At 43.4% G+C, this 21,537-nt stretch overlaps 4 protein-coding genes and 1 long non-coding RNA gene across 5 annotated transcripts; 2 read left to right on the top strand and 3 right to left on the bottom strand.

The window, feature by feature from the left end:
* Positions 1–2,089: 2,089 nt before the first annotated feature.
* Positions 2,090–3,574, bottom strand: LOC120704964. The gene is made up of 2 exons (XM_039989515.1): positions 3,182–3,574; positions 2,090–3,121 (listed from the first exon to the last, which is right to left on the bottom strand). Exons 1-2 carry the CDS (start codon positions 3,572–3,574, stop codon positions 2,090–2,092), a joined length of 1,425 nt encoding a protein of 474 aa, XP_039845449.1.
* A 2,657-nt stretch (positions 3,575–6,231) lies between these two features.
* Positions 6,232–9,870, bottom strand: LOC120702616 (nucleosome assembly protein 1;1). The gene is made up of 12 exons (XM_039986479.1): positions 9,669–9,870; positions 9,534–9,577; positions 9,300–9,395; positions 8,114–8,206; positions 7,907–7,997; positions 7,770–7,831; positions 7,508–7,692; positions 7,218–7,395; positions 7,092–7,135; positions 6,804–6,996; positions 6,687–6,710; positions 6,232–6,580 (listed from the first exon to the last, which is right to left on the bottom strand). Exons 1-12 carry the CDS (start codon positions 9,733–9,735, stop codon positions 6,521–6,523), a joined length of 1,137 nt encoding a protein of 378 aa, XP_039842413.1. The 5' UTR covers positions 9,736–9,870; the 3' UTR covers positions 6,232–6,520.
* A 51-nt stretch (positions 9,871–9,921) lies between these two features.
* Positions 9,922–11,687, top strand: LOC120702618. The gene is made up of 2 exons (XR_005686467.1): positions 9,922–10,140; positions 11,195–11,687. It is a non-coding gene; the product is annotated as an uncharacterized LOC120702618 (long non-coding RNA).
* Positions 11,688–12,969: 1,282 nt separating this feature from the next.
* LOC120702614 lies at positions 12,970–19,671 on the top strand. Its single transcript, XM_039986477.1, has 9 exons — positions 12,970–13,235; positions 13,340–13,538; positions 13,776–13,971; positions 14,578–14,781; positions 15,337–15,648; positions 15,738–16,601; positions 16,713–16,855; positions 18,317–18,401; positions 18,511–19,671. The coding sequence occupies exons 1-7, from the start codon at positions 13,011–13,013 to the stop codon at positions 16,717–16,719; spliced, it is 2,007 nt and encodes a 668-aa protein (XP_039842411.1). The 5' UTR covers positions 12,970–13,010; the 3' UTR covers positions 16,720–16,855; positions 18,317–18,401; positions 18,511–19,671.
* On the bottom strand, positions 19,210–20,886 carry LOC120702615 (GDSL esterase/lipase APG-like). Its single transcript, XM_039986478.1, has 4 exons — positions 20,582–20,886; positions 20,365–20,495; positions 19,701–20,190; positions 19,210–19,596 (listed from the first exon to the last, which is right to left on the bottom strand). Exons 1-4 carry the CDS (start codon positions 20,826–20,828, stop codon positions 19,400–19,402), a joined length of 1,065 nt encoding a protein of 354 aa, XP_039842412.1. The 5' UTR covers positions 20,829–20,886; the 3' UTR covers positions 19,210–19,399.
* Between the last annotated feature and the right edge of the window lie 651 nt (positions 20,887–21,537).

The raw sequence follows: 21,537 nt of genomic DNA, 5'->3' as shown, positions 1-21,537 counted from the left end.
CATGCATGCATTTCTCATATCATATGCATACGTGTAGCAAACACAGCGAAAGAGGTTGTCTACGAGGTGGTTGCGGAGCCACAGGAGCCGCCAGAGCAAGCCCAGCCGGAGGAGAGGCGTGTGAACCCGGCCCAAGGCCCAATTCACCCTAGTCCCGAGCAGCAGTCCGAAGGCAAGCCCCGGTACATGTCCTATTATTTCAAATTATGACACCTATATATGTCTCTATTACTTGTGCATTAGGTTTAGGAATTGTTTGGAACCTTAGTTGTATGATCCCTATGTTCCCTGGAGTTTATACTAGTATGTATAGGACGATAGTAATGCTATGCTTAATAGTTCTCAATAGAAGTCAAGTGATTTCGCATCACTCGAGAGATATAGGATATTTAGAAGTCGAGTAATTTCCGATTATATATATATATATATATATATATATATATATATATATATATATATATATATATATATATATATATATGATCCAGTTCCTGAGTTGTTGAATTCGATATGTGAAAGTTTGAGACCAGACGGGAAATGATGATGATATATAGGTATGGCAGCAGGACAGGGTTCCTAGGTGTCTTAGTCCCGTCTGTGTCGGTTAAGGACCGTACCGTTGTTGGCCCTGCTGATCATGTTTGAATTGTATTAACCGCATGCCGAGAGTAGGAGGTAGTTGAAACCGGTAAGCCGAGTACTGCCTTACTTCGAAAGTACAGAACTTCTACCCACCCCTTAGGGCGAGTCGAGTAGCCGCGGAGAATTGGGATGCATGAGTTTACTTTTGGTGGTCTCTCGTAGAGCTCGGCTGACTATATGCAGGTGGGGCGGTTCTGTAGTTCGAGGCGGGGAGGGGAATGGTTGGTATGTATAGTCCGACGGGACAAATGCGTGCCGTGTTGGTTAGGTCCACCTTGCAAGGTTAAATCGGATCGATTCGCCGCCAGTCGCTCTCGGATATGGGCACATTGATCTTCGAGTCACATCATAGTTTTATGTTGGATTGATAATGATATTTATGATTATGAGTACATCGAATTATTATTTGTTGCTCCACAATAATTGTTATAGATAGTATATGCAAATGTTAGAGTATGGTTAAATTTTTATAGAATCTGGGGCTAAAATATTGAAAATAAGGACTTACTTTAGTCGCCTTTTTCTATAAAATAACCACCAGCCAAACAACTTGCATGTCTAGGTATGTGGGCTAAGTTATACCCATTGGTCGGGTAAGTCTTGCTGAGTATTAGTTGCTCAGGGTTTGTTGTCACCAATTATTTCAGGACCTGCTGGTGTAGACTTTTGTCCTTGCTGCGCCAAGTTCATCCGCCTGGACGCAAATGGTTGGAGCGTCGATGACCCAGACTCTTAGTTTGTAGCCCGTGGCATTGCACACGCATGGGCAGCGTGTGTAATTTCTTATCACTTTTATAGCTCGTAGTGGTCGGGTTTTATGTTTTATCCAACTCCTGTTAAATAACATGTAAATTATCTATGTATTTGAACTCGATTTGTAAAACTTAATATTTCTTATTACGCATTGTAATTGTATTTTTAAGTATTTGTTGTTCTTGTACCATCTGCGTCTGTCTTCGCGTGGGACTACCGGTGTTGTTTCGATCGGACCGTGGATTGGGAAAGAACCGTCAAATTAAGCAATTAAACTAATGCGTCTGATGTGTTTAAATGACGGCCATTATGCTTAATTGAGAATTTTAATTTGACGGTTCCGTCACATCACACCCCGCGAGGCCTTCCCGAGCCTCCATGACAACGGCGTCGAAGATGCGCTGGGTGTCATAGCCATGGCCGGGCAGCATGTCCGGAACAAATGCTACCAGGTAGGTGCAGTAGTCCGACAGCGTCTTGGCGACACGGTGGTCGCCGGTTGGGGGGAACCGGGTGCCCATCCATGGCAATGGTCGTCCCGATGTGCCATACAAGAATCTTGTGGATGTGTGTGGGCACGGTGCAGGCCCATGAGAAGTGGTTTCCTAGTTCATTTTTGGCTAGAGCCTGCTGCCCATCTTTCAATTGCCTGTTGCTCTCTTTGAACCCAGAAAGGATGCGCTCTATTATGACCTCATCTGTCAATACGATCTTTTCCCCAGCCTTCTGTCCTTCTCTTGTTGCGTCGACAAGTCCAAGGGACAACAGACAGCACATTCCACGGGTGGTAGTCGAAATCCAGTAACAGAGAGTACTGCCCAAACGCTCTCTGCCAGCACTTCTCTGCCTCACGTGTTACAGAAGACAACTGTGCACGCTTTACCATAGGAAACTTCCGTGTCCATTCCTTGGCAAGCAATAAACTTGGATCCTGCATCTCATGCACTGTGTCCCACATCGAGTTCAGGCTGGTAGGTAAAAGGGACAATGCTAACACAATGATAGGCAGCAGAATGGTGACCATGTGAATAACATCGATTCCATAAACTCTCTGTTTCAAATTACTACTATGGTAGTGCCGGCTAAATGCTCCAGTGACACAATTCCAAACAGTAACAGTGATAGCAAAGTAAAATTGTGAGCCCTTATACCTATAAGACACTGTATCGAATCTTGTATAGAGGAAATCATATAGGAATGCCAACTCCATCTCTATAACTCTAAAAGCACGGGCATAGTTACCATCTTCAGAGATAACCCCATGAAGCACAAAATCTAATGTCTTGGTGAGACCAGCTTCACCAATCCCGTATCCACACAATCTCCGCTTCAACAATTTAAACAATGAGAAGGAGAGTGCAACATCCTTCGCAACTTTCTTGTCGAGAATGCTCTGACTCTCGATCCATCGCCACACGGAATCAATGGTGCTACAATTTCCAAACTCACTCCTTGGGAAGATGAACATGCTGAACCTTCTACGTGTCTTCTTTTTAAATCCAACTCTATATTCAGGTGCAGTGGGAAGCAAAGAAGCTACTTCTTCTTCACCATGGAATATGTACTTGTAACCTTGCATGGTTTTAGGATTCGGAGTGACACCCTGAGGTATTTGCTCATGCTCATTCATCATATAATCAGCAACCACTTTCGACTGCTTCAACAAACCTCCTTGTTTGCTCGCGTTGCTCAGAACCCCAGACTTTCTGTATGTCAAAAAGATGCTCTAAATCCAGAATATCCAGATGGTCACAGTATAGCTTCTGTTATGACCTTTGCAGTTCACAATCAGCCATAGCACGAGGATGATCTGTAGCACGTGCTGCACAAGCATCCTCTTCCTCTGCTCAATGTCATGGATGCTGTAAACGGTGAGGGAATCGACACTCACTTGGATGAGGAGGAGGGTGGTGCCCCACAAGACGAACGTCTGGTCACGGAATGGACCGTCCTGCAGCAATCCAATGGTGTACGGGCCAAGCACGGTGAAGAGCGTGTACACCGCCCACACGAAGAAGCGGAAGAAACCATGGCTATGCTGCCGCCGGCGTGAGCCAAGCAACTCGACGAGGATTCCCATCAAGGCGCTGAAGAGGACAAGGACTTCCACGCGCACGAGCCGGCCTTGAGTACTGCTCCAGCTCTGGGCAAAGGTTGCGGTGGAGTTCTTGATCCCCATGGTTTCTCCTGTGTCTGCCGGTTGTCCAAACTAGTCCAAGTGCTAGACTAGGTGGAGGAAGAAGGGGCAAGCCAAACTAACATGAATGATGATGAAAAGGTCGCTACCCATTCACAACTACTCCCTCCATTTAAAAAATCATTATAACTTTGACCGGTATTTGCTCAAATGTATCATTGATGTGATACAAAATCATAATAAACTGTTTTGTCCTAATAAAAAATGCAACTACTAATTTAGAATGGAGAGGATCTTGTAGTAGTTTACTAATGAATACCCCGATCACAATCCAGATTGCAAGCCTGCAAGGCCTAAAAAAAATAAGAGCAGGTTTGATAAGCCTGGGTATAAGCCAAGCCAACTCATATCAATATACAATCTCAAGAGACCAAGCATACATCAATTAGTGTCTGTGGCTTCTCCAAACTAGTCCAAATCAAGGCGCTGAAGAGGACGAGGACTTGCACGCGCACCAGGCGGCCTTGAGTGCTGCTCCAGCTCTAGGCAAAGGTTGTGGTGGAGTTCTTGATCCCCATGGCTTCTACAGTGCCTGTGGCTTCTCCAAACTAGTCCAGGCTAGAGGTAGAGGGAGAAGGGGCACACCAGGTTAACCTGAATAATATGGTTAACCTGAATAATGGTGATGAAAAGGTCTCACCAGGTTAGCCTGAATAATATGGTGATGAAAAGGTCTCTACACATTCACAAGTAATGAGGCCATGTAAAATCATTATGCATATTTCGCAGAACACAGCTGTAGCATATTTTTGATAGGGCTATTACGGCGCACAATACTACCCGGCGGATCCTGCTTCTGCGCCACCGCCACCACTGCTCTAGCTCATGACCGGCGCATGACAAATTTCTTTCCAAAATGGTATGGGTTATTATCCATATTTTTCAATTAGTTACTGACAAACAACACTACTGTGTTGTAGGATTACTCACAATCGTATCATGTTAGTTTTTTTATTTATTCTACACTATCTTCATATGTTAGAGAATGAAAAAGACCTCTTGGTAAGTTGGCTCAATAAAAACATCTAAAGCTTGCTTTGGTTGCAGCTCAAATTGTGTTAGTGAATATGCTAATCCTGCTTGTCTTGGCATGATTGTAGGGCCTTTTCAACTGGAGAGAACATGACACATTTCGACGATTATGATAGCAGAAAGTGGTCCCCTGAGCACATCCAGAGAAATTGATGTCCGAGAATCAATTATTTGTACACGAAAGAAAACTGTATTCTTTTAGATCCATGCGAATTGAAATTTATAGGTTTTGCGTAACCTTGAAGGTCAGATCAATGTACTACAAGGATACCAGGAGAGAAAATACCAAAATTTCCAGGAATGCCGACGAGGCAGATTCCCAGCTTATACTTAAGAACCTAATACAGTCTAGCTGTAAGCATGTCATAATCTTAGTAGCTGGTCAAATTCACAGCAACAATCTTGCCCATATCCATATATGAAAGGTGTAGTTGAAATTTATCGGAAGTTACTAGCACTGTGCAGTACAATTACAGACTATTTTTGCTTCGTGTGGTCAATATCTGTAATGTCTAAGGTCAATAACCACCTCCAAAATCCAAATGAGGCCCGGTTTAGTTTCTAAAAAAATTCATACAATACTCGTCACATCGAATATTCGAACACATGCATGAAGCATTAAATGCAGTTGATAAAAATAACTAATTATACAGTTTAATTAATTAGCACGAGATGAATTTTTTAAGCCTGATTAGTCCATAATTGGACATTATTTGTCAAGTAACAACGAAATGTGCTACAGTACCAAAATCCAAACCTTTTCACTAACTAAACACACCCCGAATGATTAGACCGTTAATACAATTCATTGTCTATGCAGCAAAAAAAATTTAGTTAGTGTCCACCAGTATATCTTTATTTCGGACCGAGATCAGGTGCAGTCCTTGTAGGGACTGCAACTTTAGCAGTCGGACAATCCTGAGCGTCAGGTAGAGGTTAGCTGATCATTGCAGGGTTACCAACTTACCATGGTATGACTGACCTGGGCCGTCGAATCAGCAGACTGACATGGTAGATGAACATTTCAGAATCAGCAGTCAGAAGCGTCTAGAGGAGGATACTGAAACAGGCGGACAGCTTCTTGCCGAGCTGAGGAAGGAATTTTGATTTTTGATTCAGAAAGTTCAGGAGAACGCATTTAAAAAGTTAATTTTTTTACTTTTGAATTGGTTTGTACGTGCCTCTGAACTTGACAGCAGGTAAAGGTCTGCTCACCAGTCATGGCCGTGTTTGGATGAAGGGTGGAAAAGTTTTGATGAGAGAGAAACGATGCTTTGACTACTAATTAGTGGTATTAAATAAAGTCTAATTATAAAATTACCTCCACAACTGTGGTACTGTAGCAGTTGCTCTAGCTAATGAGGTCTTTGACCGCATGATTAGAGGATGATTGAGCGCGGTTACTGTAGCATCACTGTAACCAATAATGATGAAACTTGGCTCATTAGATTCGTCTCGAAAAATTACACCCATTCCTAAAAGACTTCGTTTAGTACTTCATGCATGCATTCGTCTTTTTTGCAAAAGTTTTGATGGTTTTATCCAAACATGGCCCATAAGGTTTGGACGGAGATTGACTTCCTCACTTCAGAATTCGGACTCGACAATCAAGCATGGCAAAAACCCCAGACACCCTTATGGGCAGAGTACAAAGATAATTACACAATCATATAATAATACCATCCGATTGCATGCAACCGAAACATAAGACGCTGCTAACAGAGAAGTTTCAAACCATTCACCATCCACCAACACAGCACTAGGTGCTCCAGACAACAACCTCACCACCTAATACGGAGTAACATCTAACCCGCTCACAGAAACAACCGAAAAAGCTCCTGGGCAGTTCAATGGAAAATACTGCATCAACCAAGCACCACTGATAATGGGGGCAGTTCACTGCTGCTTGCACTCTGCTGGTTGATCAGCATTTCCCTGCAGCACCTTCTGTGTTACCTGTAACATACCATGTGTTAGACATGCACATTGAGTGCTACCAGGAAACTAGAAAAAAAAAAGTACAAGGACACTTCAGTTATGCGTGGAATTTCAGAGCTTGTACCTTTTGTTTGCGGCCAGAGCCCGACTGCTCAAACAATTAGAAAGGAAATGTATTAGCACGGAACCAAGGTTGAATTTCCATATTTTAACAGATTGCTGCCCTACTGCAAAAGCCTACCTTCCTTGCTGGTTTGCTTTCTTCTTCCTCGTCCTCATCATCCTCATCCTCTTCCTCTTCGTCCTCATCATCATCCTCGTCCTCCTCATCATCGTCATCATCGTCACCAATGTGCTCAAAACTGTCAGCTTGCACAGCCTCACCAGTAAACCAGGAAACAGCATGAGGGATGATCTTATCCCTTATGGTGGTCCTGAAAGCCAGTTTTAGTAATACAAGGAAATGAGCCACAAGACGCAAAACAAAGGAATACCATCAGCAAGTGCAGTGGATTCAGGGTGCACTTACCCAATGTCATAATCATGCTCCATTTGACCCTGCAGCTCATCAGCCTACAGAGAAAATTGAATATTGAATATAGTTGTTACAGAGAATAGAAAGTGTGATAGCTCAAAAAAGTTAAACGACACATACAGTTTCTTCATCAATGTCTTCGTCATCATCAGGGACCTGTGGAGGATTGAAAAAGTTGAAGAAACTCTCGCACACTTCAGTTTTAGTAATAGGCTTAGCATTCTTTGAACCTTTCTTCGGTTTCTTTTTTAGAATCTTCTGAGTAAGGTTTTTCCCAGGATACCACTCGATTTCAGTTCTGCAGTCAATAATGTGTGTTTAATAAGACAAGCACACACAGGCCGACAACGATAAAGAACAAAGCGATAGAGCACCAGATGAAAAAAATTACAAAACATCAGAGTACCGACCCAATTGGTTTCTCCAGAATCGGATCATCTTCGTCAACCATGTGGTAGGTCTTTGATAGGACGGAGTTCTTGAAGAACGGATTTGTATCAAAGAAAAACTCCAGCTTGAAACCCTTAGGATCCTCAATTCTAGACCACTTGATATCTTTTAGATATTTCAAAGCAGGTTCATCACGCTCTTGTATCTAAAAGCAGAAATCCCAGTCAACAATAAAGCAGTGTATCTAAAAAACACACAGGAAGAAGGCAGGCACAATATTACCTCCTCAGACAAGACTTCATTCGTTTTCATAGCAGTAAGCCAAAAATCTGGAACTCCTTTAGCTGATAAATGGCGCAAATATAAATCAGATATCCAGAATGGGAACTATATGCAGGAGTTACAGTTCAGTCTCATACCATCTGATTCTTTTCCCTCAGCAGCATTATCACTGGTTGGTTCATCACTGACGCCATCTACCTCAACTACTCCATTTACAATTTCATACCTCTGAAAGAATGCAAAACAGATAAGTCCAGCAATTTGCGCAAACAAGAACACTCTAGAATCTTTTAACAAATTATTGTGAAACAATACAAGCCTATGAACATAAAGAAAAACTATACCTTTGTGTACAAAGGTTCATACAGCTTCTGGTACTTAGCTTCAAGTGCAGCTCGTTCTTCAAAAAACTTCGCCTCGATCTCATCATGTTGGCCCTGTGTCATTAGTGCGGAAAAATTTAGTTAACTCCTTCAGCTAGTACCCTTCAATCCAGTTTTTTTTTGGCTGACCCCATTAATTGATAAAAAGTTAGCGCAATGAAAAACATTCAACTCATCAAGAAAAATGGAAGATCTTATGAACTACATTGCTACTTTGAATAAACTGGTTCCTCAATTATGTAATAGAAGTTTCCTAGCAGTCACCATGAATAAAGATCTGAGATAGGACATCACAGAAGACAACCGAACAATCATCAAATGAATCATCACAAATTCAGTGCACATTCTAATCTAAAGGGAAAATGAAAATATGAAGGGAGTGCAGCTGACAAGTCTGACTATTTGACAACTTAAATAACAACAAAGGCTTCTACCCCACACAAAAACACACACACACAAATAGTCAATGGTATTAGCTGTAGCCATTTCAATTATTCGGTACAGCAACTTGATGGAATCTACAACATCACTTATTCATACATATATTTGACAGACTAAAACACAAGGAAAATATGAATGACCTAAACTATATGTTAGAGAGGTTTTTATTCAAGTACACAAATTCTGCTAAGAGAGAGCACATCTTAACAAAGCAAACATCATGGTAAATTCAAAAGCAAATAGAATATTTCTATAGCAACAGAAACGGAAGAGTGTGAAATGTATTAACAGTCAACAGTAGCCACATACACCAGAGGCAATTTGGATATCTCATTAACTGATTCAAATGAAGCATTCCACTAAAGAAATCAATTTCTGAGTTCAATATATGTTATATGGTCACCAAAAGACGGACCGGTCAATCCAACAAATCAAGAAATTGCTGATGCCCTTCATAGCATAGGGAGAACACTCTGATTACTCTCAGCTGCAATTATAACTAAGGTTAAGAATCTGCTGAACATTTTTCAATGCATCCTATAAAGGCAATGCAGCGGAAACAACCTAAAACTGAAAAATCATAACACATTAACACTTGCATTCCACATCACGTTCAAATGATGTTCCTAGTGACGTCAGTGAAAAATGTTGGTACAAGATTTGTATGAAAATAGAGAAAGGGATTAGGGAACCGTCTCAAATCTACCTGGATTTCCCTCAAAAACTCGACGCGCTTCCTAACGTTGGGCGAGAGCGTCTCCAGCACATCGGCGTGCGGACCTGCCAAGCTCTGCAGCTTGTCCTGAAACCAAATCAGATCAAAGATGAAGGGAAGGGGATAAAATACATCACAATAAACGGGATGGAAATTACATAAAACATCCCAAGCCAACAGGATCGAGCGGCAATTACAGGCGCCCAATCACCCAAATCGACGTACCTTTAAGGCATTGACGAGGCCGGCGCGGTCCTCGGCGCTGAGAGCTGAAGGCAAACAGCAAGAGAACACGGATCGATTAGGGGGTAACCCAGGGGGCTAGCGGATGCGATTCGGTGTCGGCAGAGCGGAGGTTACCTGCGGCGGCGGCGGGGAGGGCGGCGTTGAGGTCGGAGAGGTCGAGAGTATCCTTCTCGCCGCCCATCTCCGGCTCTTCGGTGAGGCTCGGATCGCGCTCGATTCGAACTTCGCCGCCGCGGCGCCGCCGGATACAGGGGCCCGGAGGAGCTGGGCGGCGAGAGGGTAGAGAGAGAAGGGATGCAACTAAAACCCTAGTCTCCCCCCGCGGGTATAAGAAGGGTGAGATGCTCCTTGAGCAAGAGGCGCGTGTTTTGCATTCAGGCCCTTCGATGTGTGAGAAACTACCAATTCCCCCCTCCAACTGATGAGAAACTACCAATGTCCCCTTCCCCAAATCCCTTCCTCTGCATCTGTCTGAACTCTGAAGCCTGAAGGTCTCCCCACCAGGCTACCGCCGCCGCCGTCCGCCGAGCGCCGCTATCCGCCCGCCGCAGCCGAACGCGCCTGCAGGTTTCCTCTCCTACCGCCGGTGAGTATCCCGTTCCTTCCTCTGGGATGTATTGCTTTTGCTCGTTCTGTTCTGCGGGATCTGCTACGACCTTAAAACCGAAATCTCGTTTCCTGGCTGTCCAATTTGCCCCCACCAGGGAATCCAATTTGCCCCTAGGCGTAGCGCTAGCTTGGATCTCGAGGTGGAATCTGTTTTAACTGTAGTGTTTGCTCGAGTGTTTGAGTTTCAGGCCTTGCTTGAATTGGGCCTTAGGTTAGCTGCGGCCGCAATAGGCATGAACCAAACATGCTCATGTACTTGTTGCTTGAATTAGTTGCGACTGGTTTGTCCGTTCAAGTGAAGCTGATTGGTGCTGTAGGCAGATCAGCTGGCACTTTTGTACCCTGAGCCAGGATTATGTTGTCTCATTTTGGTCATCTGGTGGATATGCTAGGTTGCCTTGCCCTGATCTTTCCCCTGTGAGTGTTAAGTAGGTTGGCAAGTAGTCCTGAGTAAAACAAACTATGAAGAATGCCAAGCCTTGCAATTCTTGGCCAGTTACCTAGGTTTGATGTACCGTATTTATTAATCAGCATGAATGCTTCATGCTGCAAACTTGTGGCTCTATGTCATCAGGACTTTCCACTAAGTTTTCTCCATCTTCTTGCATGTTAGGTGCCCCAGTGTATTTCGCATTACACTGCTCTATCTCAGTTTACTTACTGCAGAACAGAAACACCATCTATAGCATTCACTGTTTCCCCCCTTTTTAAAGCAGTACCTTGGCTAGCCCGTATCTTATCATCTATTGCGCTCAGCTGGCCACAAACATGATTAGAAAGTAACTGCTGTCTGCTAGAAAAGAACAGTTTCATTAGAGTCAAGAAATAGCGGGATTAGCTAAAAGGGAACACCATTGCCAGTGAAAATACTGTAGGTTGTATGATCATTACTATTCTTTTACCTGTAAGTTATCATTGAGCCGAGGGGAAAAAAATATTTACAATTTACTTACATCGAATGTATTTTGAGAAGTGTGGCACTTGCATTAAACTTGTTCTGAAATTGCTGATGTATGCTTAAACTGCTTCAGGAATATACCATGGAGGTCAGACCGATGGTAGCTCTACGTGCTGCTCTAGTTGGTGGGATAGCAGCATTTGCGAAGATTGGTGGGGCTATGAAAGCTGCAGGAGGTGTCAAGGTTGGTGCAGCTGCTGCGGCTGTGACAGCGGCAGCATCAGCTGCCATATCCGGAAAAGACACGAGCAAAGACACTTCAAAGGAAGAAACAAAATGATATAAATCATGGATTTGTGGAGAAGTATGAAATTGCTTCTCCAGAGGTCTAGTAGAGAAAGGACGGCTGTAGTCAATAAACTACTGGAGCAGGTTTTCATGCTCCATGTTTTTTTTAATCTTGGGATAAGAATGACTGTTGAGTTTCCCCAAATTATGGTACCCCCATGCAATAGTTTTGGTTGCTCAATGTCATGAGCTACCTGTTACTCACACTGTGTATGCCTAACCTGATTTCTGCTGCCATATTGTGAGGGCAATGCATCGACTATGATCTGTTTGCACTATGCAGGTGGATCCTGAAGCTCTTGTGCAGTTTCAAAGTGTAAAATCCTAGTTATTTACACCAGGACTCCAGGTCCCAGGATATGTGCAACTGAAGTATCTCTAATTGTAGATTGTAGAATATTGTTAATGTAACTCTGCCTCTGGCTGCATCTCTTGTTTACTGGTGGGCATTGCCTTTTTTTAATGGACGACACAGTGTTGTTCAAACATCAAATGCAGAGGAGAAAAGTCCTATTTACCTTGAACTGCGTTTCCACCTTGAACTAAAAAACCGGGTATTTTGCCTCCCCGAACTCGCAAAATCGGATATATGACCTCTCTTCTTAGTGGTTTTCCTCCTTTTTTTAATGTTTATTTGTATGAATATTTGAAAAATTGTAGTAAATAAAAAAAATCATAAGATAGAAAACTAAATTTTGTTGGACTCCACCAGAGTAGATAACATATTGTATGATATAATTTAGAAAATTATATTTTTTTAATTTTAAATATATAATTTTCTATAATTAATTCATATCTTCATATTCCTTGGTCCAATTATAGCAAAATTTTTATGGTGGTCTAATAATTATATTATTAAGTTGCAGTAAAAATTTCATGGTCATTGGATTATTTATTCTTAACAAATTGAAGAGTCTGGTATAGCTTGGAATTAAACTCCTGAATTTATAACTCAGGCATATGTGATCCAATGAGCATGAATTTTACTACAGCTTGACCATTTAATTATTAGATCACCATAAAAATTTGTATCATAATTGGATTACGAAAAATGTAGATATGAATTAATTATAAGAAAATATATATCTAAAATTAAAAATACAATTTTTTTACTATATTATATCATATGTTTAATGCATAGAACTACTCATGTGGAGTCCAACAAAATTTGATTTTCATTTTATGAATTTTTTTTGATTTACTATATTTTTCCAAAGATTTATCCAAAATAAATATAAAAGAAAAAGATGAAACCACTAAGAAAAACCACCCAGAGAGGTTATACGTCCGGTTTCGCGAGTTCAATAAGGCGAAATACCCAATTTTTGAGTTTATGGTGGAAATATAAACTTGACGTATAGGTCAAAGAGATAAATAGAACTTTTTCCAATGCAGAGTGCATCGCTCCAACTCTTTTCCTTGAGACTTGCTCGCAGAATTTTACTGGGCTGACTCATGGGCCTCAATCTAGGTCGCCAATTTGTTTCAGCCCATTACCCAATTTCAGGCGCACATAGCACCACGGCACGCTGGATGATTCCTTCCCCCTTTTCCGTTCTCGCGGCGGCCACCGTTCCCTCCCGCCGCTCCGCTTCCCGAAAATGGCTCCTCCCCTCGAAGACCTCACCCGGGTGATGGCCAAGCTCGCCGCTCGCCTCTCCCGGCCTCCCGCCGCCGCCGGCGATGCATACGTCGGGGACGCCCTTTCGGCCTCCATCTCTTCCCTCGCGGCCACCCTCAACCCCAGCGGCGGCAGGGGCGGCGCCTCATCCGGAACCAGGGTTCTGGACTCCGCGCTCTCCCTCATGTGTTTCGACCCGCTAGAGGCAAGGCGACATCCTCGTCGTGTTCCCAGTTCGATTGCCCATTTGCGCCCGCTGTCCATTTTAGCTAAACCCTCGCGCTGATGGAAGTGTATGTGTGGGTACAGGTGAACAGGGCTCGCGTCGACTGCCTGGTCCGCACCCTTGTCTCCGCGCTCTCCGCGTCAGTCTCGTGCGGCGTGGTCCGGCCCGATGGGGGTGCTGGTGAGGAGATGCTCTGTGTTGGGAGCTCCGTCTCGCCAGGGGATTGCCACGAGCTGCTCCGGTCGTGTGCAGCCCTTGTGCAGAAACTGGGGGATTGTGATGGTGAGATTTTTTTTACTGGATTCTCTTCCGATGCGTTGCAATTAGGCTTTTTTGGTGTTACAGGAAATGCCTATCAATGTTGTGGTCACCAAATGACTAAAAGATAATGCGACATTCTTAGTGTTTATTGTGAGCAATTTTGCAGTTGAGAGATCAGCTTGTAAATGTTATGTTATCCCCTGTAGGTTGACTGTCTGTCTTATCTTAACATTGTCACTTATTACTTCTTTAATACAGCTGGAAGGCATTCTTATGATCTGTTGTATGCTGTTGTGAAAATGGCGGTCTTGTCCCCTCACTTCCATAGTCTTTTCCCATTACCATATTATAAGGAAGAGGGAGAACGCGAATATGATGTTGGAACAGTTGCTGCGGAGTTAATAAACCATCCTTCCAATCATGCCCCTCCTACTGGTAACTCAATCCCACTGAGGTATGCCACATACTAGAAGCTATTACTTGTGGATCATTGTGTGCTATTAATAAAATGGAAGACATAAGTAAAAGATGTGTTGGTGTTGTACTTTCCTGTGCTATATGAATAAGAAAATTCTCCCTCTGACTCCAAATGTAAGTCATTTAGGAGGACATTTGCATGGTCTCCAGTGTGACACTGTTGCTTTCCATGAAAATATGTTATTTCAGATAAAAATGAATTATACATTGTCAAAGTATTTGTAATGAGGGGCAATTTTATGTTCTCAGTCTTCATAATTTTACATTTTGATGGTTAGAAAATTTAAAAGTTTGACCAACCCAGATCCTAAAACGACTTACATTTGGAATCCAAGGGAGTACGTTGCAAAATGCTAAGGGGGCTCTTGAAAGCTTGGAGTTAAATTTTTTGCTTACTGGATAATACTTCCATGGTGTTGTTCACCAGTATACCTCTACTTTTTTATTTGTAGTACAGTGACAGGCAATACCATCTTAATTATGCTTATGTGCATCTTGCTGCTACTGCATTGACTTCAGAAAATCTTCTTTGCATTTCTTTACATAGTATACTGATTTTAGTCACATATTCTGTTTGTGGTAGGTTGCTTTTATGGCATCTTGATCCATCAATTATTAAGGATGATCTGTCAGCGATGCTCCAGGAAGTAACTAGAAGGCCCTTACTTTGCCTCAGAAAGGAATTACATAATCGAATGGAGTGGCGTATCATCATAATTTGCCTGGTTTGCTCCCCAACAATGTTTACCGAGATGGGATCACTATTGCACTTCTGGTTCCTAGCAACGTAAGTTCACACCCCCAAACTTTTGTATGAAATGCTGTATACTCTCATTAACACTAAGTTTCATGTGTCTCAGTCCATTGGCTTCTACAAGTACTTTATTCTTACAAATAATAAAACTGCTGAGCAGTAGACAACTGCTGATAATCTCTGGCTTGCCACAATTTCCACCAAACAGTTATCTAAGAAACCCTGGTATGACAAAGCTTAGGCGTGGCAAAGTTAGGCAGTGGACCAAAACCAAACAGGTCGTGAGTTAAGTTGATCTCAATAAAGTGGTTTGAAACAGATGTCATGGTAAACCCTACCGAATTAACTCTGCAGAGGTTGATCCCAAATTAATTCTAACCTTACACATTTGAAAGAAATAAATTGATTGATATTTTATAATTTTTGTACCATTGCTTCCTCTATGTCTAAATGATATTTTACCAATAGCACTGTTATGGATGTTACATTTACACAGCTTTGTATACTTTCTGAATCAATTATACAATGGGCTCTTTGTTTAAGGGCCGGTTCTTGTAAAATCTGTTTATTCATCCTTTATTTGTGCAGAGGTTTGAGTTCTGTGCTAGAACTTCACAGTGCATTGTTATCTTCAGCATTAGACATTCTTCTCAAGCCAATGTCATGGGGAATATCAATAGAACTGGGACAGAAGTTCCCCTTTTCACATGCTTACTTCCCAAGCCAACATAGTCACTTGCTTGCAATACTAACTGGACCCTTATCATGTAAAACCTTTGTGGACCTAGTTTCTTATATCAATGCGTTGGTTCATTTGGACAACACGAGAACCAGGTGCTCTTCACCGAAAAACACACAACTACAACCTGTGACGGGATCGGTAAAATATAATTCTGCTTGGTATGTGTTTTTAAATACACAAGAAAGCTAGATGTTTTGGATAGTTCTGACAGAAGTTAACTACTCCTGCTGCAACTGTATCTCTGCAGGTACATGATTATAAATTTCCCTATCTGGTTCAATTTTGCAACTGCTTTACTTTTCCACCGAGAAGGCTCACAAGATTATTTATCAGAAACATTATCCAAAGAGATAGCTGCTGATTCTTTAAGTGATGTCAGTCTTGCTCAGAGGGCAGCCTTTTACCTTTCTTGGGTCCTATGCCCTTCTAATGATGATCAGTGCCAGATGCTAGCTAACAATATTTTGGAAATATCACAATCTTGGGCTAGGAACAACAAAAGGCGCCCAAATAGTAATGTAAATCATAGGAGGAAATTGCGAATACCCACAGCTGTGGACTCAGAGAAACTCCATGTGTCAACCAACACTGTAAGCACCCTGATAAAAGAATTTGATGATCGATGTGTCAAATTTTGTAGCACAACTGCCTTTCCTCAAGTGCAAGCTGAAAAACTCTCAGACTTCCATCCCTCTTGCCATAATCTATTGCATCTGTTGATTCCGTTGGGAGTATTGCTTGTATCATCTAGTTGTGTTAATGAGCAGAATTGCAACATGCTTCTGCACTACGCAAGCACTGGGCAGGTTCTGAAGTCAACTGAAGTGGAGATGAAAACAAAAGATCCTGCCAGTAATGAAGGTTTCTCGAGCACCTTCAGTGGTACTGCTCAAAGATGGGCTTTGAGTGGTGCGCATCTCATCTTTGGCTGGCTTGATGTTGTTGAGGATATGTCCTCACTGGTTTTTTATTGTGAAGATAAACGCCAGCATTTTGTTAGTCAACTCAGAACCAAGACAGGCCCATACCTGATCAAGTGTGTAAAGTTATTAGTTGAGATGCTGGATGATGCAGATCAAGATAGAGATTTTGCAATTGATGTTCATAATAGGTTGTTAAACTGGGATAAGAATGGGCAGGGCTGTGAGATATTTGGCGATGTTATCCTCAAAATGAATAAAAAGTTTAAAGTTCCTTTGCAGTGACCATGGATTTTTTGCAGCTATTGAATATTTGAATGGGTCTAAATTGGTTGTCGATCTCCATTCTGACGGTAGTGGTAATATGGTTGAAGGAAGCACAATACTCGGAACTGTTGAGCTGCACCAGATCCATTGCAGCTAATGATCATTTCCTTCCAGAATTGTAAGTCCTGTCTATTTATGTAGTGCAATAAATCCTGAATTCCTGCCAGTTCAAGATAATGTAATCTAATAGTATATGTCAGTTATATATAATTTAAAATAATAACTGTAACACGTACAAATATTGAAATATGTCACAAGCAGGGTTTTACTTACCGACCGGTCCGGCCATACCGGTGCGGTCCGGTACCGGTATACCGGTCCGGTTTGGCCGGAAACCGGTCGGTACCGGTGGAAGTCAAATTTGAATTCAAATTTCGCAGTTCAAACGGTTCGTACCGGTTTACCGGCCGGTTTGACTGGTAACCGGCCGGTTTGACTGGTAACCGACCAAATTCAATTTTTTTTCTTTTTTGGTTTAAATTCAAATGCCCGCAAAGTATACTAAATGAATGTTTGTATAACATGTTTTAGTCTAAATGAACCCTCAAATCCTTTTTTGTACTACTTTTATATTTTATTTGTATACTTTTGTATGCACGCTTTTTTTTGTTTAACTTCAAATCCCCGCAAACTATACTAAATGAACGAATTTTTGAGAAAATTTGACACCATTAGATTCGTCGCACCTTGAAGTATTTTTAGGAATTTTTTGAGAATTTTTCATTTTTTTGAATTTAAATTTGAATTTTGAATTTGGGCCGGTTTGGTACCCTGGTCACAAAATCAACTTTTCGATTGAAAATGTAGCTGCTGGCTCCAATCTGGAACTTTCCACTGTAATTTACTGTGACGAGCTTGTGCGCTGCACCTTGTCGGCTATCTTTCTGATTACAATATCAAAGGATCGATCTTACTTAGCCAACTTCTCTTGACATGCTTACTATAAATGGTACTTCTTTTGCAATGTGGAAGCTTTGACCTGCTTTTACAGGAACCAGAGTATCAAACTGTTTTTGAGGAACTAGTTATTTTACCTATTTTCTCTTTGAGCTATAGCTTATTTTCCTTACCTGCATACAAGCTCCAAAGTGACATAAGCCAAAATATTCTGGAGGACTCTTCATGATTTTGATGCAGTTGTTTTAGTTGTACCTTGCCAGACAGGAGAAATTGTCCTGGCAAGTTATGAGTTCCATGTCTTCACTACATCCTTGACTTTTCTATCGTGAAGTTGCATATGGTAGCTTAGAACTTTATGTAAAAGAACTTGAATTTTGTGCAGTTGCGGGTTAATGTCAAATCTACTGTGGAGCCAATGCCTCTTTTTTTTTTCTTCTCTGTCCTGATCCCAGATTCTTAGTAACTGTTCACATCTCCACAGACGCTGCACCGTGGTCTGAGTCATTGATTGTGTCGGCCATCGGCCTCAACCAACAAGCAATTTAATAATTGCACCACTTGCTCAGTGTCATGAATGCTAACTATTCTTAGTAGTTAAGGTTTATCACGTGCTGAACTGCTAATTTTATTTTATGTGCTAGCATTTCCCACTTCTGATGTGTTGGTTTCTATTTTCAAGGTTTCAGATTCACGTGACTTCTGCTTCAGAGTTCAGACGCTCTGTTACTGCAAGTTGACCGGTCCCTGTTAAGAAGAAACATCAAGTAGGTGCATGATTGAACTTCCATTCAGTTTGTATTTCAGTGTTTCATTTCTTCTGGCTTTACTCGGTGATACATCTTTGTGTTAAGATATCCTTAAACTGCTTTCCAGGAACAATGGAACCTGCTTGTCATGTGAACTGAAGTATGGACGGCATAATGTCTTCAGGTGCAGCATTCATTGCTCTGGTACGGGTTCTGGGAGAATTGTCAATTCTGCAACAGGGTTGGTCTACAGGTATCAGGTAATACGGTCTTTTCCTTCCTGAGTTAATGCAAGCGAATGAATTGTGTTTTCTTGGGTCATGAGCGTTCATTTGACTGCTGGATTTGGTATACACCTGTACTCCTGTAGGCTGTTGCACTTAGTTTATGGCTTGTTGGTAGTAGTTCGTCGTTGGCTGCTGGTGTTGTTTGGCTCTTATACAAACTCAACTTCAAAGTGCAAGCAAACGAAAATACATATTTGTTATTAGTAAATATAATATGCTATTGGATGAGAAGTTTCAGTCTATTTGCTGTTAGTTTCTTGCATACCTATAATGTCATGGTCATTTAATGTATTAGTATTAATGCCCTATAACATTGCTAGGAGGATAGAGCTCCTGCAGTTGTGAGGTACTCCCTCCATTTGAAATGGCAATGCTTGTTTCATTCCAGTAGGACAATCCTTTTATGATAATATGATTATGGTTCATATCGCATTAGTGAAATACTAATTGAGTAATTATTAGTTAAATCATCATCCTAACGAAATGGAATAGGGTTTTTTACATAAAAAAAGAAAATGGAGGGAGTACAATCACGATCCTTAGGCCATGGCACCAATCAATACTTTTTTTATAACACATATACAAATTTATATATAGGAAATCACGTCTACTAACAGATTAACAGTATGCTGTAGTTTTTTTCGGACGGAACGGGAAACCGATAAGTAGCAACACATGCATGGATATGGCCTGCCTTGTTTTGCAGCACCTGCAGCTGCTATGCCATTACTAGGTGACCAGCTCGATGCCGGCTTCAACCATGGACTCCGCCATGAAGACGTTCGCGGCTTCGGACGGGTGGACACCGTCGAAGAAGACGTAGCTGCTGGCGTTCCGGCACGTCCCAGCCGTCGTCGGGTTGCAGAGGTACACCCTCGTCTTCGCCTTGCCCGTCCGGCAGCACGTCCCCCTCGCGTTGGCGAAGCCTAAGAATAAGGGGCAAACCACACAATCGTATATGGTTATCAAGTTCCAGCACACGTGGGAATCTTCACATCGTATTTTTTTTTCTCTGATCCAGCACGAGTACCTTGCTCCACCGGCGCATCGGCAAGCTTCCGGAGGGGCGTGTAGATATCGAAGATGGCTATCTTGAGGTCCGCGTGCCGCCCCTTGAGCGCTTCGACGGTGGCGTTCAGCTTCCTGTTGAAGGTCTCGGCGTCGCGGTTGAGCCTAGCCACGCACCCGCCGTGGCCCTCGCCGTACAGCCTGATGGACGCCGGGAGGCACCCCAGCGGCGGCATGGACGTGACGCCGATCCGCCGCGCCCCCAGCTTATACAACTTGTCGGCGAAGTCGGAGAAGATGCCGATGAGGAGGCCGCAGTACCGGGCGACGTCGTAGCGGCGGGACAGGGAGGCGTTGTGGTAGTAGTTCTGGAGGAAGTCGCCGGTGCCGGTGCTGACGACGTACAGCGCGCCGGAGAGGATGGAGCGCGCCGCGGCACGCCCGGCCACCGCGGCCAGCTTCGACTGGTACTCCTTGTAGTACTCGAGCTGCTGGGTCAGCGTGATCGCGTCCTGCACGTGTGCACAAGTAGTAGCAGAAGTACTTGCTGTCAGTTGCCACATTAGCTGGTCTCATCGTGCAAAATCTTGTGCTGCTCAAGATGGGTGTTGTACTGACCCAAAGCCTTTTGCTGTATATGTGGCAACATGCTGGCATGGAGATAGAGCTGAGCTTATGGTACTTACATACATGGCCGCCGTGTCGTCGTGGTAGCTGGACGCCGCGGAGGCGAAGTTGGCGCCGACGAGCAGGTTCTTCCCCGACGCCTGCGGGCTGAGGTACGGCGGCGCGTAGCTCTCGAAGCCCAGCGTGTCAGCTGCAACCACACACGGCCGCCGTCAGTCGTTCGTCACGGTCGCCGGAGCATGCACACGTGTGGTGGCAGTGCATAGAAATCTCGACCGGTGATGTCGGTGACGATCTTGCCGTCGGAGAAGCGGCCGGTGGGCTCGTGGCGTGCGAAGCTCTGCCCGTAGGGCGCGTAGTTGGCCTTGAACACCGCGCGGGGGAGGTAGTTGTTGTTGCCGACGTCGACGGTCGAGTCGCCGAAGGAGATGACCGCCGGCACGAGCGGCTGCGCCTGGACGCCGCCGCTCATTGCGGACGCCGCGAGCAGGAACAGGGCCAGCAGCGCTGCCATGGACGTCATGCTCTACTAGCCTCTTTACGCTCGTCTGCCCTGCACCCGTGGCCGACATACTGGCCTGTCAAGATACTTATATGCGAGTTAGCATAGTATGCCCTCCGTTCCGAATTATTAGACGTTTTGGTTTTCTAAATTTATAAACTTTGTTGTACATCTACATATATTATGTTTAAATATATAGCAAAGTTTATAAATTTAAAAAAGTTAGAACAACTAATAATTTGGGACGAAGAGAATATATTGTACAATGCGTCCACGTCGATGTAGCTCGCGGTTGGGCGTGGAACTGAAGGCGTCGTCCAAGCTGTACCGACGGAGCCCTGATTATATGCACGTCGTTTTATACTGTTAATGCTAATGCATCTGTGTAACAACCACCACGCGGACAGTCCGCGAGGTGACGGCGGACAGTCCGCGAGGCGTCGCCCAGATATTCATCTGGATGGGCTTGGGACCCACTCGTCAATCCTCTCTTCTTCCTCTTCTCTTGCAGAGCCGAGCGGAGCTCGAGCTCCCGCGCCATCGTCGCCCTTGCTTCGATCTCCCTCCTCCGTCCACCAGACCTCGATTCCTCGCGCAGGAACCTTCCTCGTCACCTCCTCCACCTTCCCAAACCCCTAAACCGGCTTATCCCCGGCCGGAATCTTTCCACCACCGCCGGACACCATTGGGGGTGCTTGAGGCTTGCTCCACCGCCGATCCGCCTCTCCGG

This window comes from Panicum virgatum, chromosome 4K (genome assembly GCF_016808335.1).
Source record: "Panicum virgatum strain AP13 chromosome 4K, P.virgatum_v5, whole genome shotgun sequence".
Taxonomy (NCBI): Eukaryota; Viridiplantae; Streptophyta; class Magnoliopsida; order Poales; family Poaceae; genus Panicum; species Panicum virgatum.
The sequence above is the reverse complement of the archived record's forward strand: the minus strand, read 5'-3'. Positions and strand labels throughout refer to the sequence as shown.

Bases quoted from the DNA above. Each gene is read 5' to 3' on its own strand.
- LOC120704964 (XM_039989515.1), bottom strand. From the start codon at position 3,574: ATGGGGATCAAGAACTCCACCGCAACCTTTGCCCAGAGCTGGAGCAGT. The intron at 3,122-3,181 runs GTGAACTGCAAA...TTCTGGATTTAG, and splicing joins TCCTCGTGCTATGGCTGATT to AGCATCTTTTTGACATACAG.
- LOC120702616 (XM_039986479.1), bottom strand. From the start codon at position 9,735: ATGGGCGGCGAGAAGGATACTCTCGACCTCTCCGACCTCAACGCCGCC. The intron at 7,693-7,769 runs GTAATATTGTGC...TTCTGCTTTTAG, and splicing joins ATGAAGTCTTGTCTGAGGAG to ATACAAGAGCGTGATGAACC. The intron at 6,711-6,803 runs GTAGGCTTTTGC...TTGTTTGAGCAG, and splicing joins AAAGCAAACCAGCAAGGAAG to TCGGGCTCTGGCCGCAAACA.
- LOC120702614 (XM_039986477.1), top strand. From the start codon at position 13,011: ATGGCTCCTCCCCTCGAAGACCTCACCCGGGTGATGGCCAAGCTCGCC. The intron at 13,539-13,775 runs GTGAGATTTTTT...TCTTTAATACAG, and splicing joins GAAACTGGGGGATTGTGATG to CTGGAAGGCATTCTTATGAT. The intron at 14,782-15,336 runs GTAAGTTCACAC...TTATTTGTGCAG, and splicing joins CACTTCTGGTTCCTAGCAAC to AGGTTTGAGTTCTGTGCTAG.
- LOC120702615 (XM_039986478.1), bottom strand. From the start codon at position 20,828: ATGACGTCCATGGCAGCGCTGCTGGCCCTGTTCCTGCTCGCGGCGTCC. The intron at 20,496-20,581 runs GTCGAGATTTCT...GTGTGGTTGCAG, and splicing joins GATCGTCACCGACATCACCG to CTGACACGCTGGGCTTCGAG. The intron at 20,191-20,364 runs GTAAGTACCATA...GCACACGTGCAG, and splicing joins ACGACACGGCGGCCATGTAT to GACGCGATCACGCTGACCCA.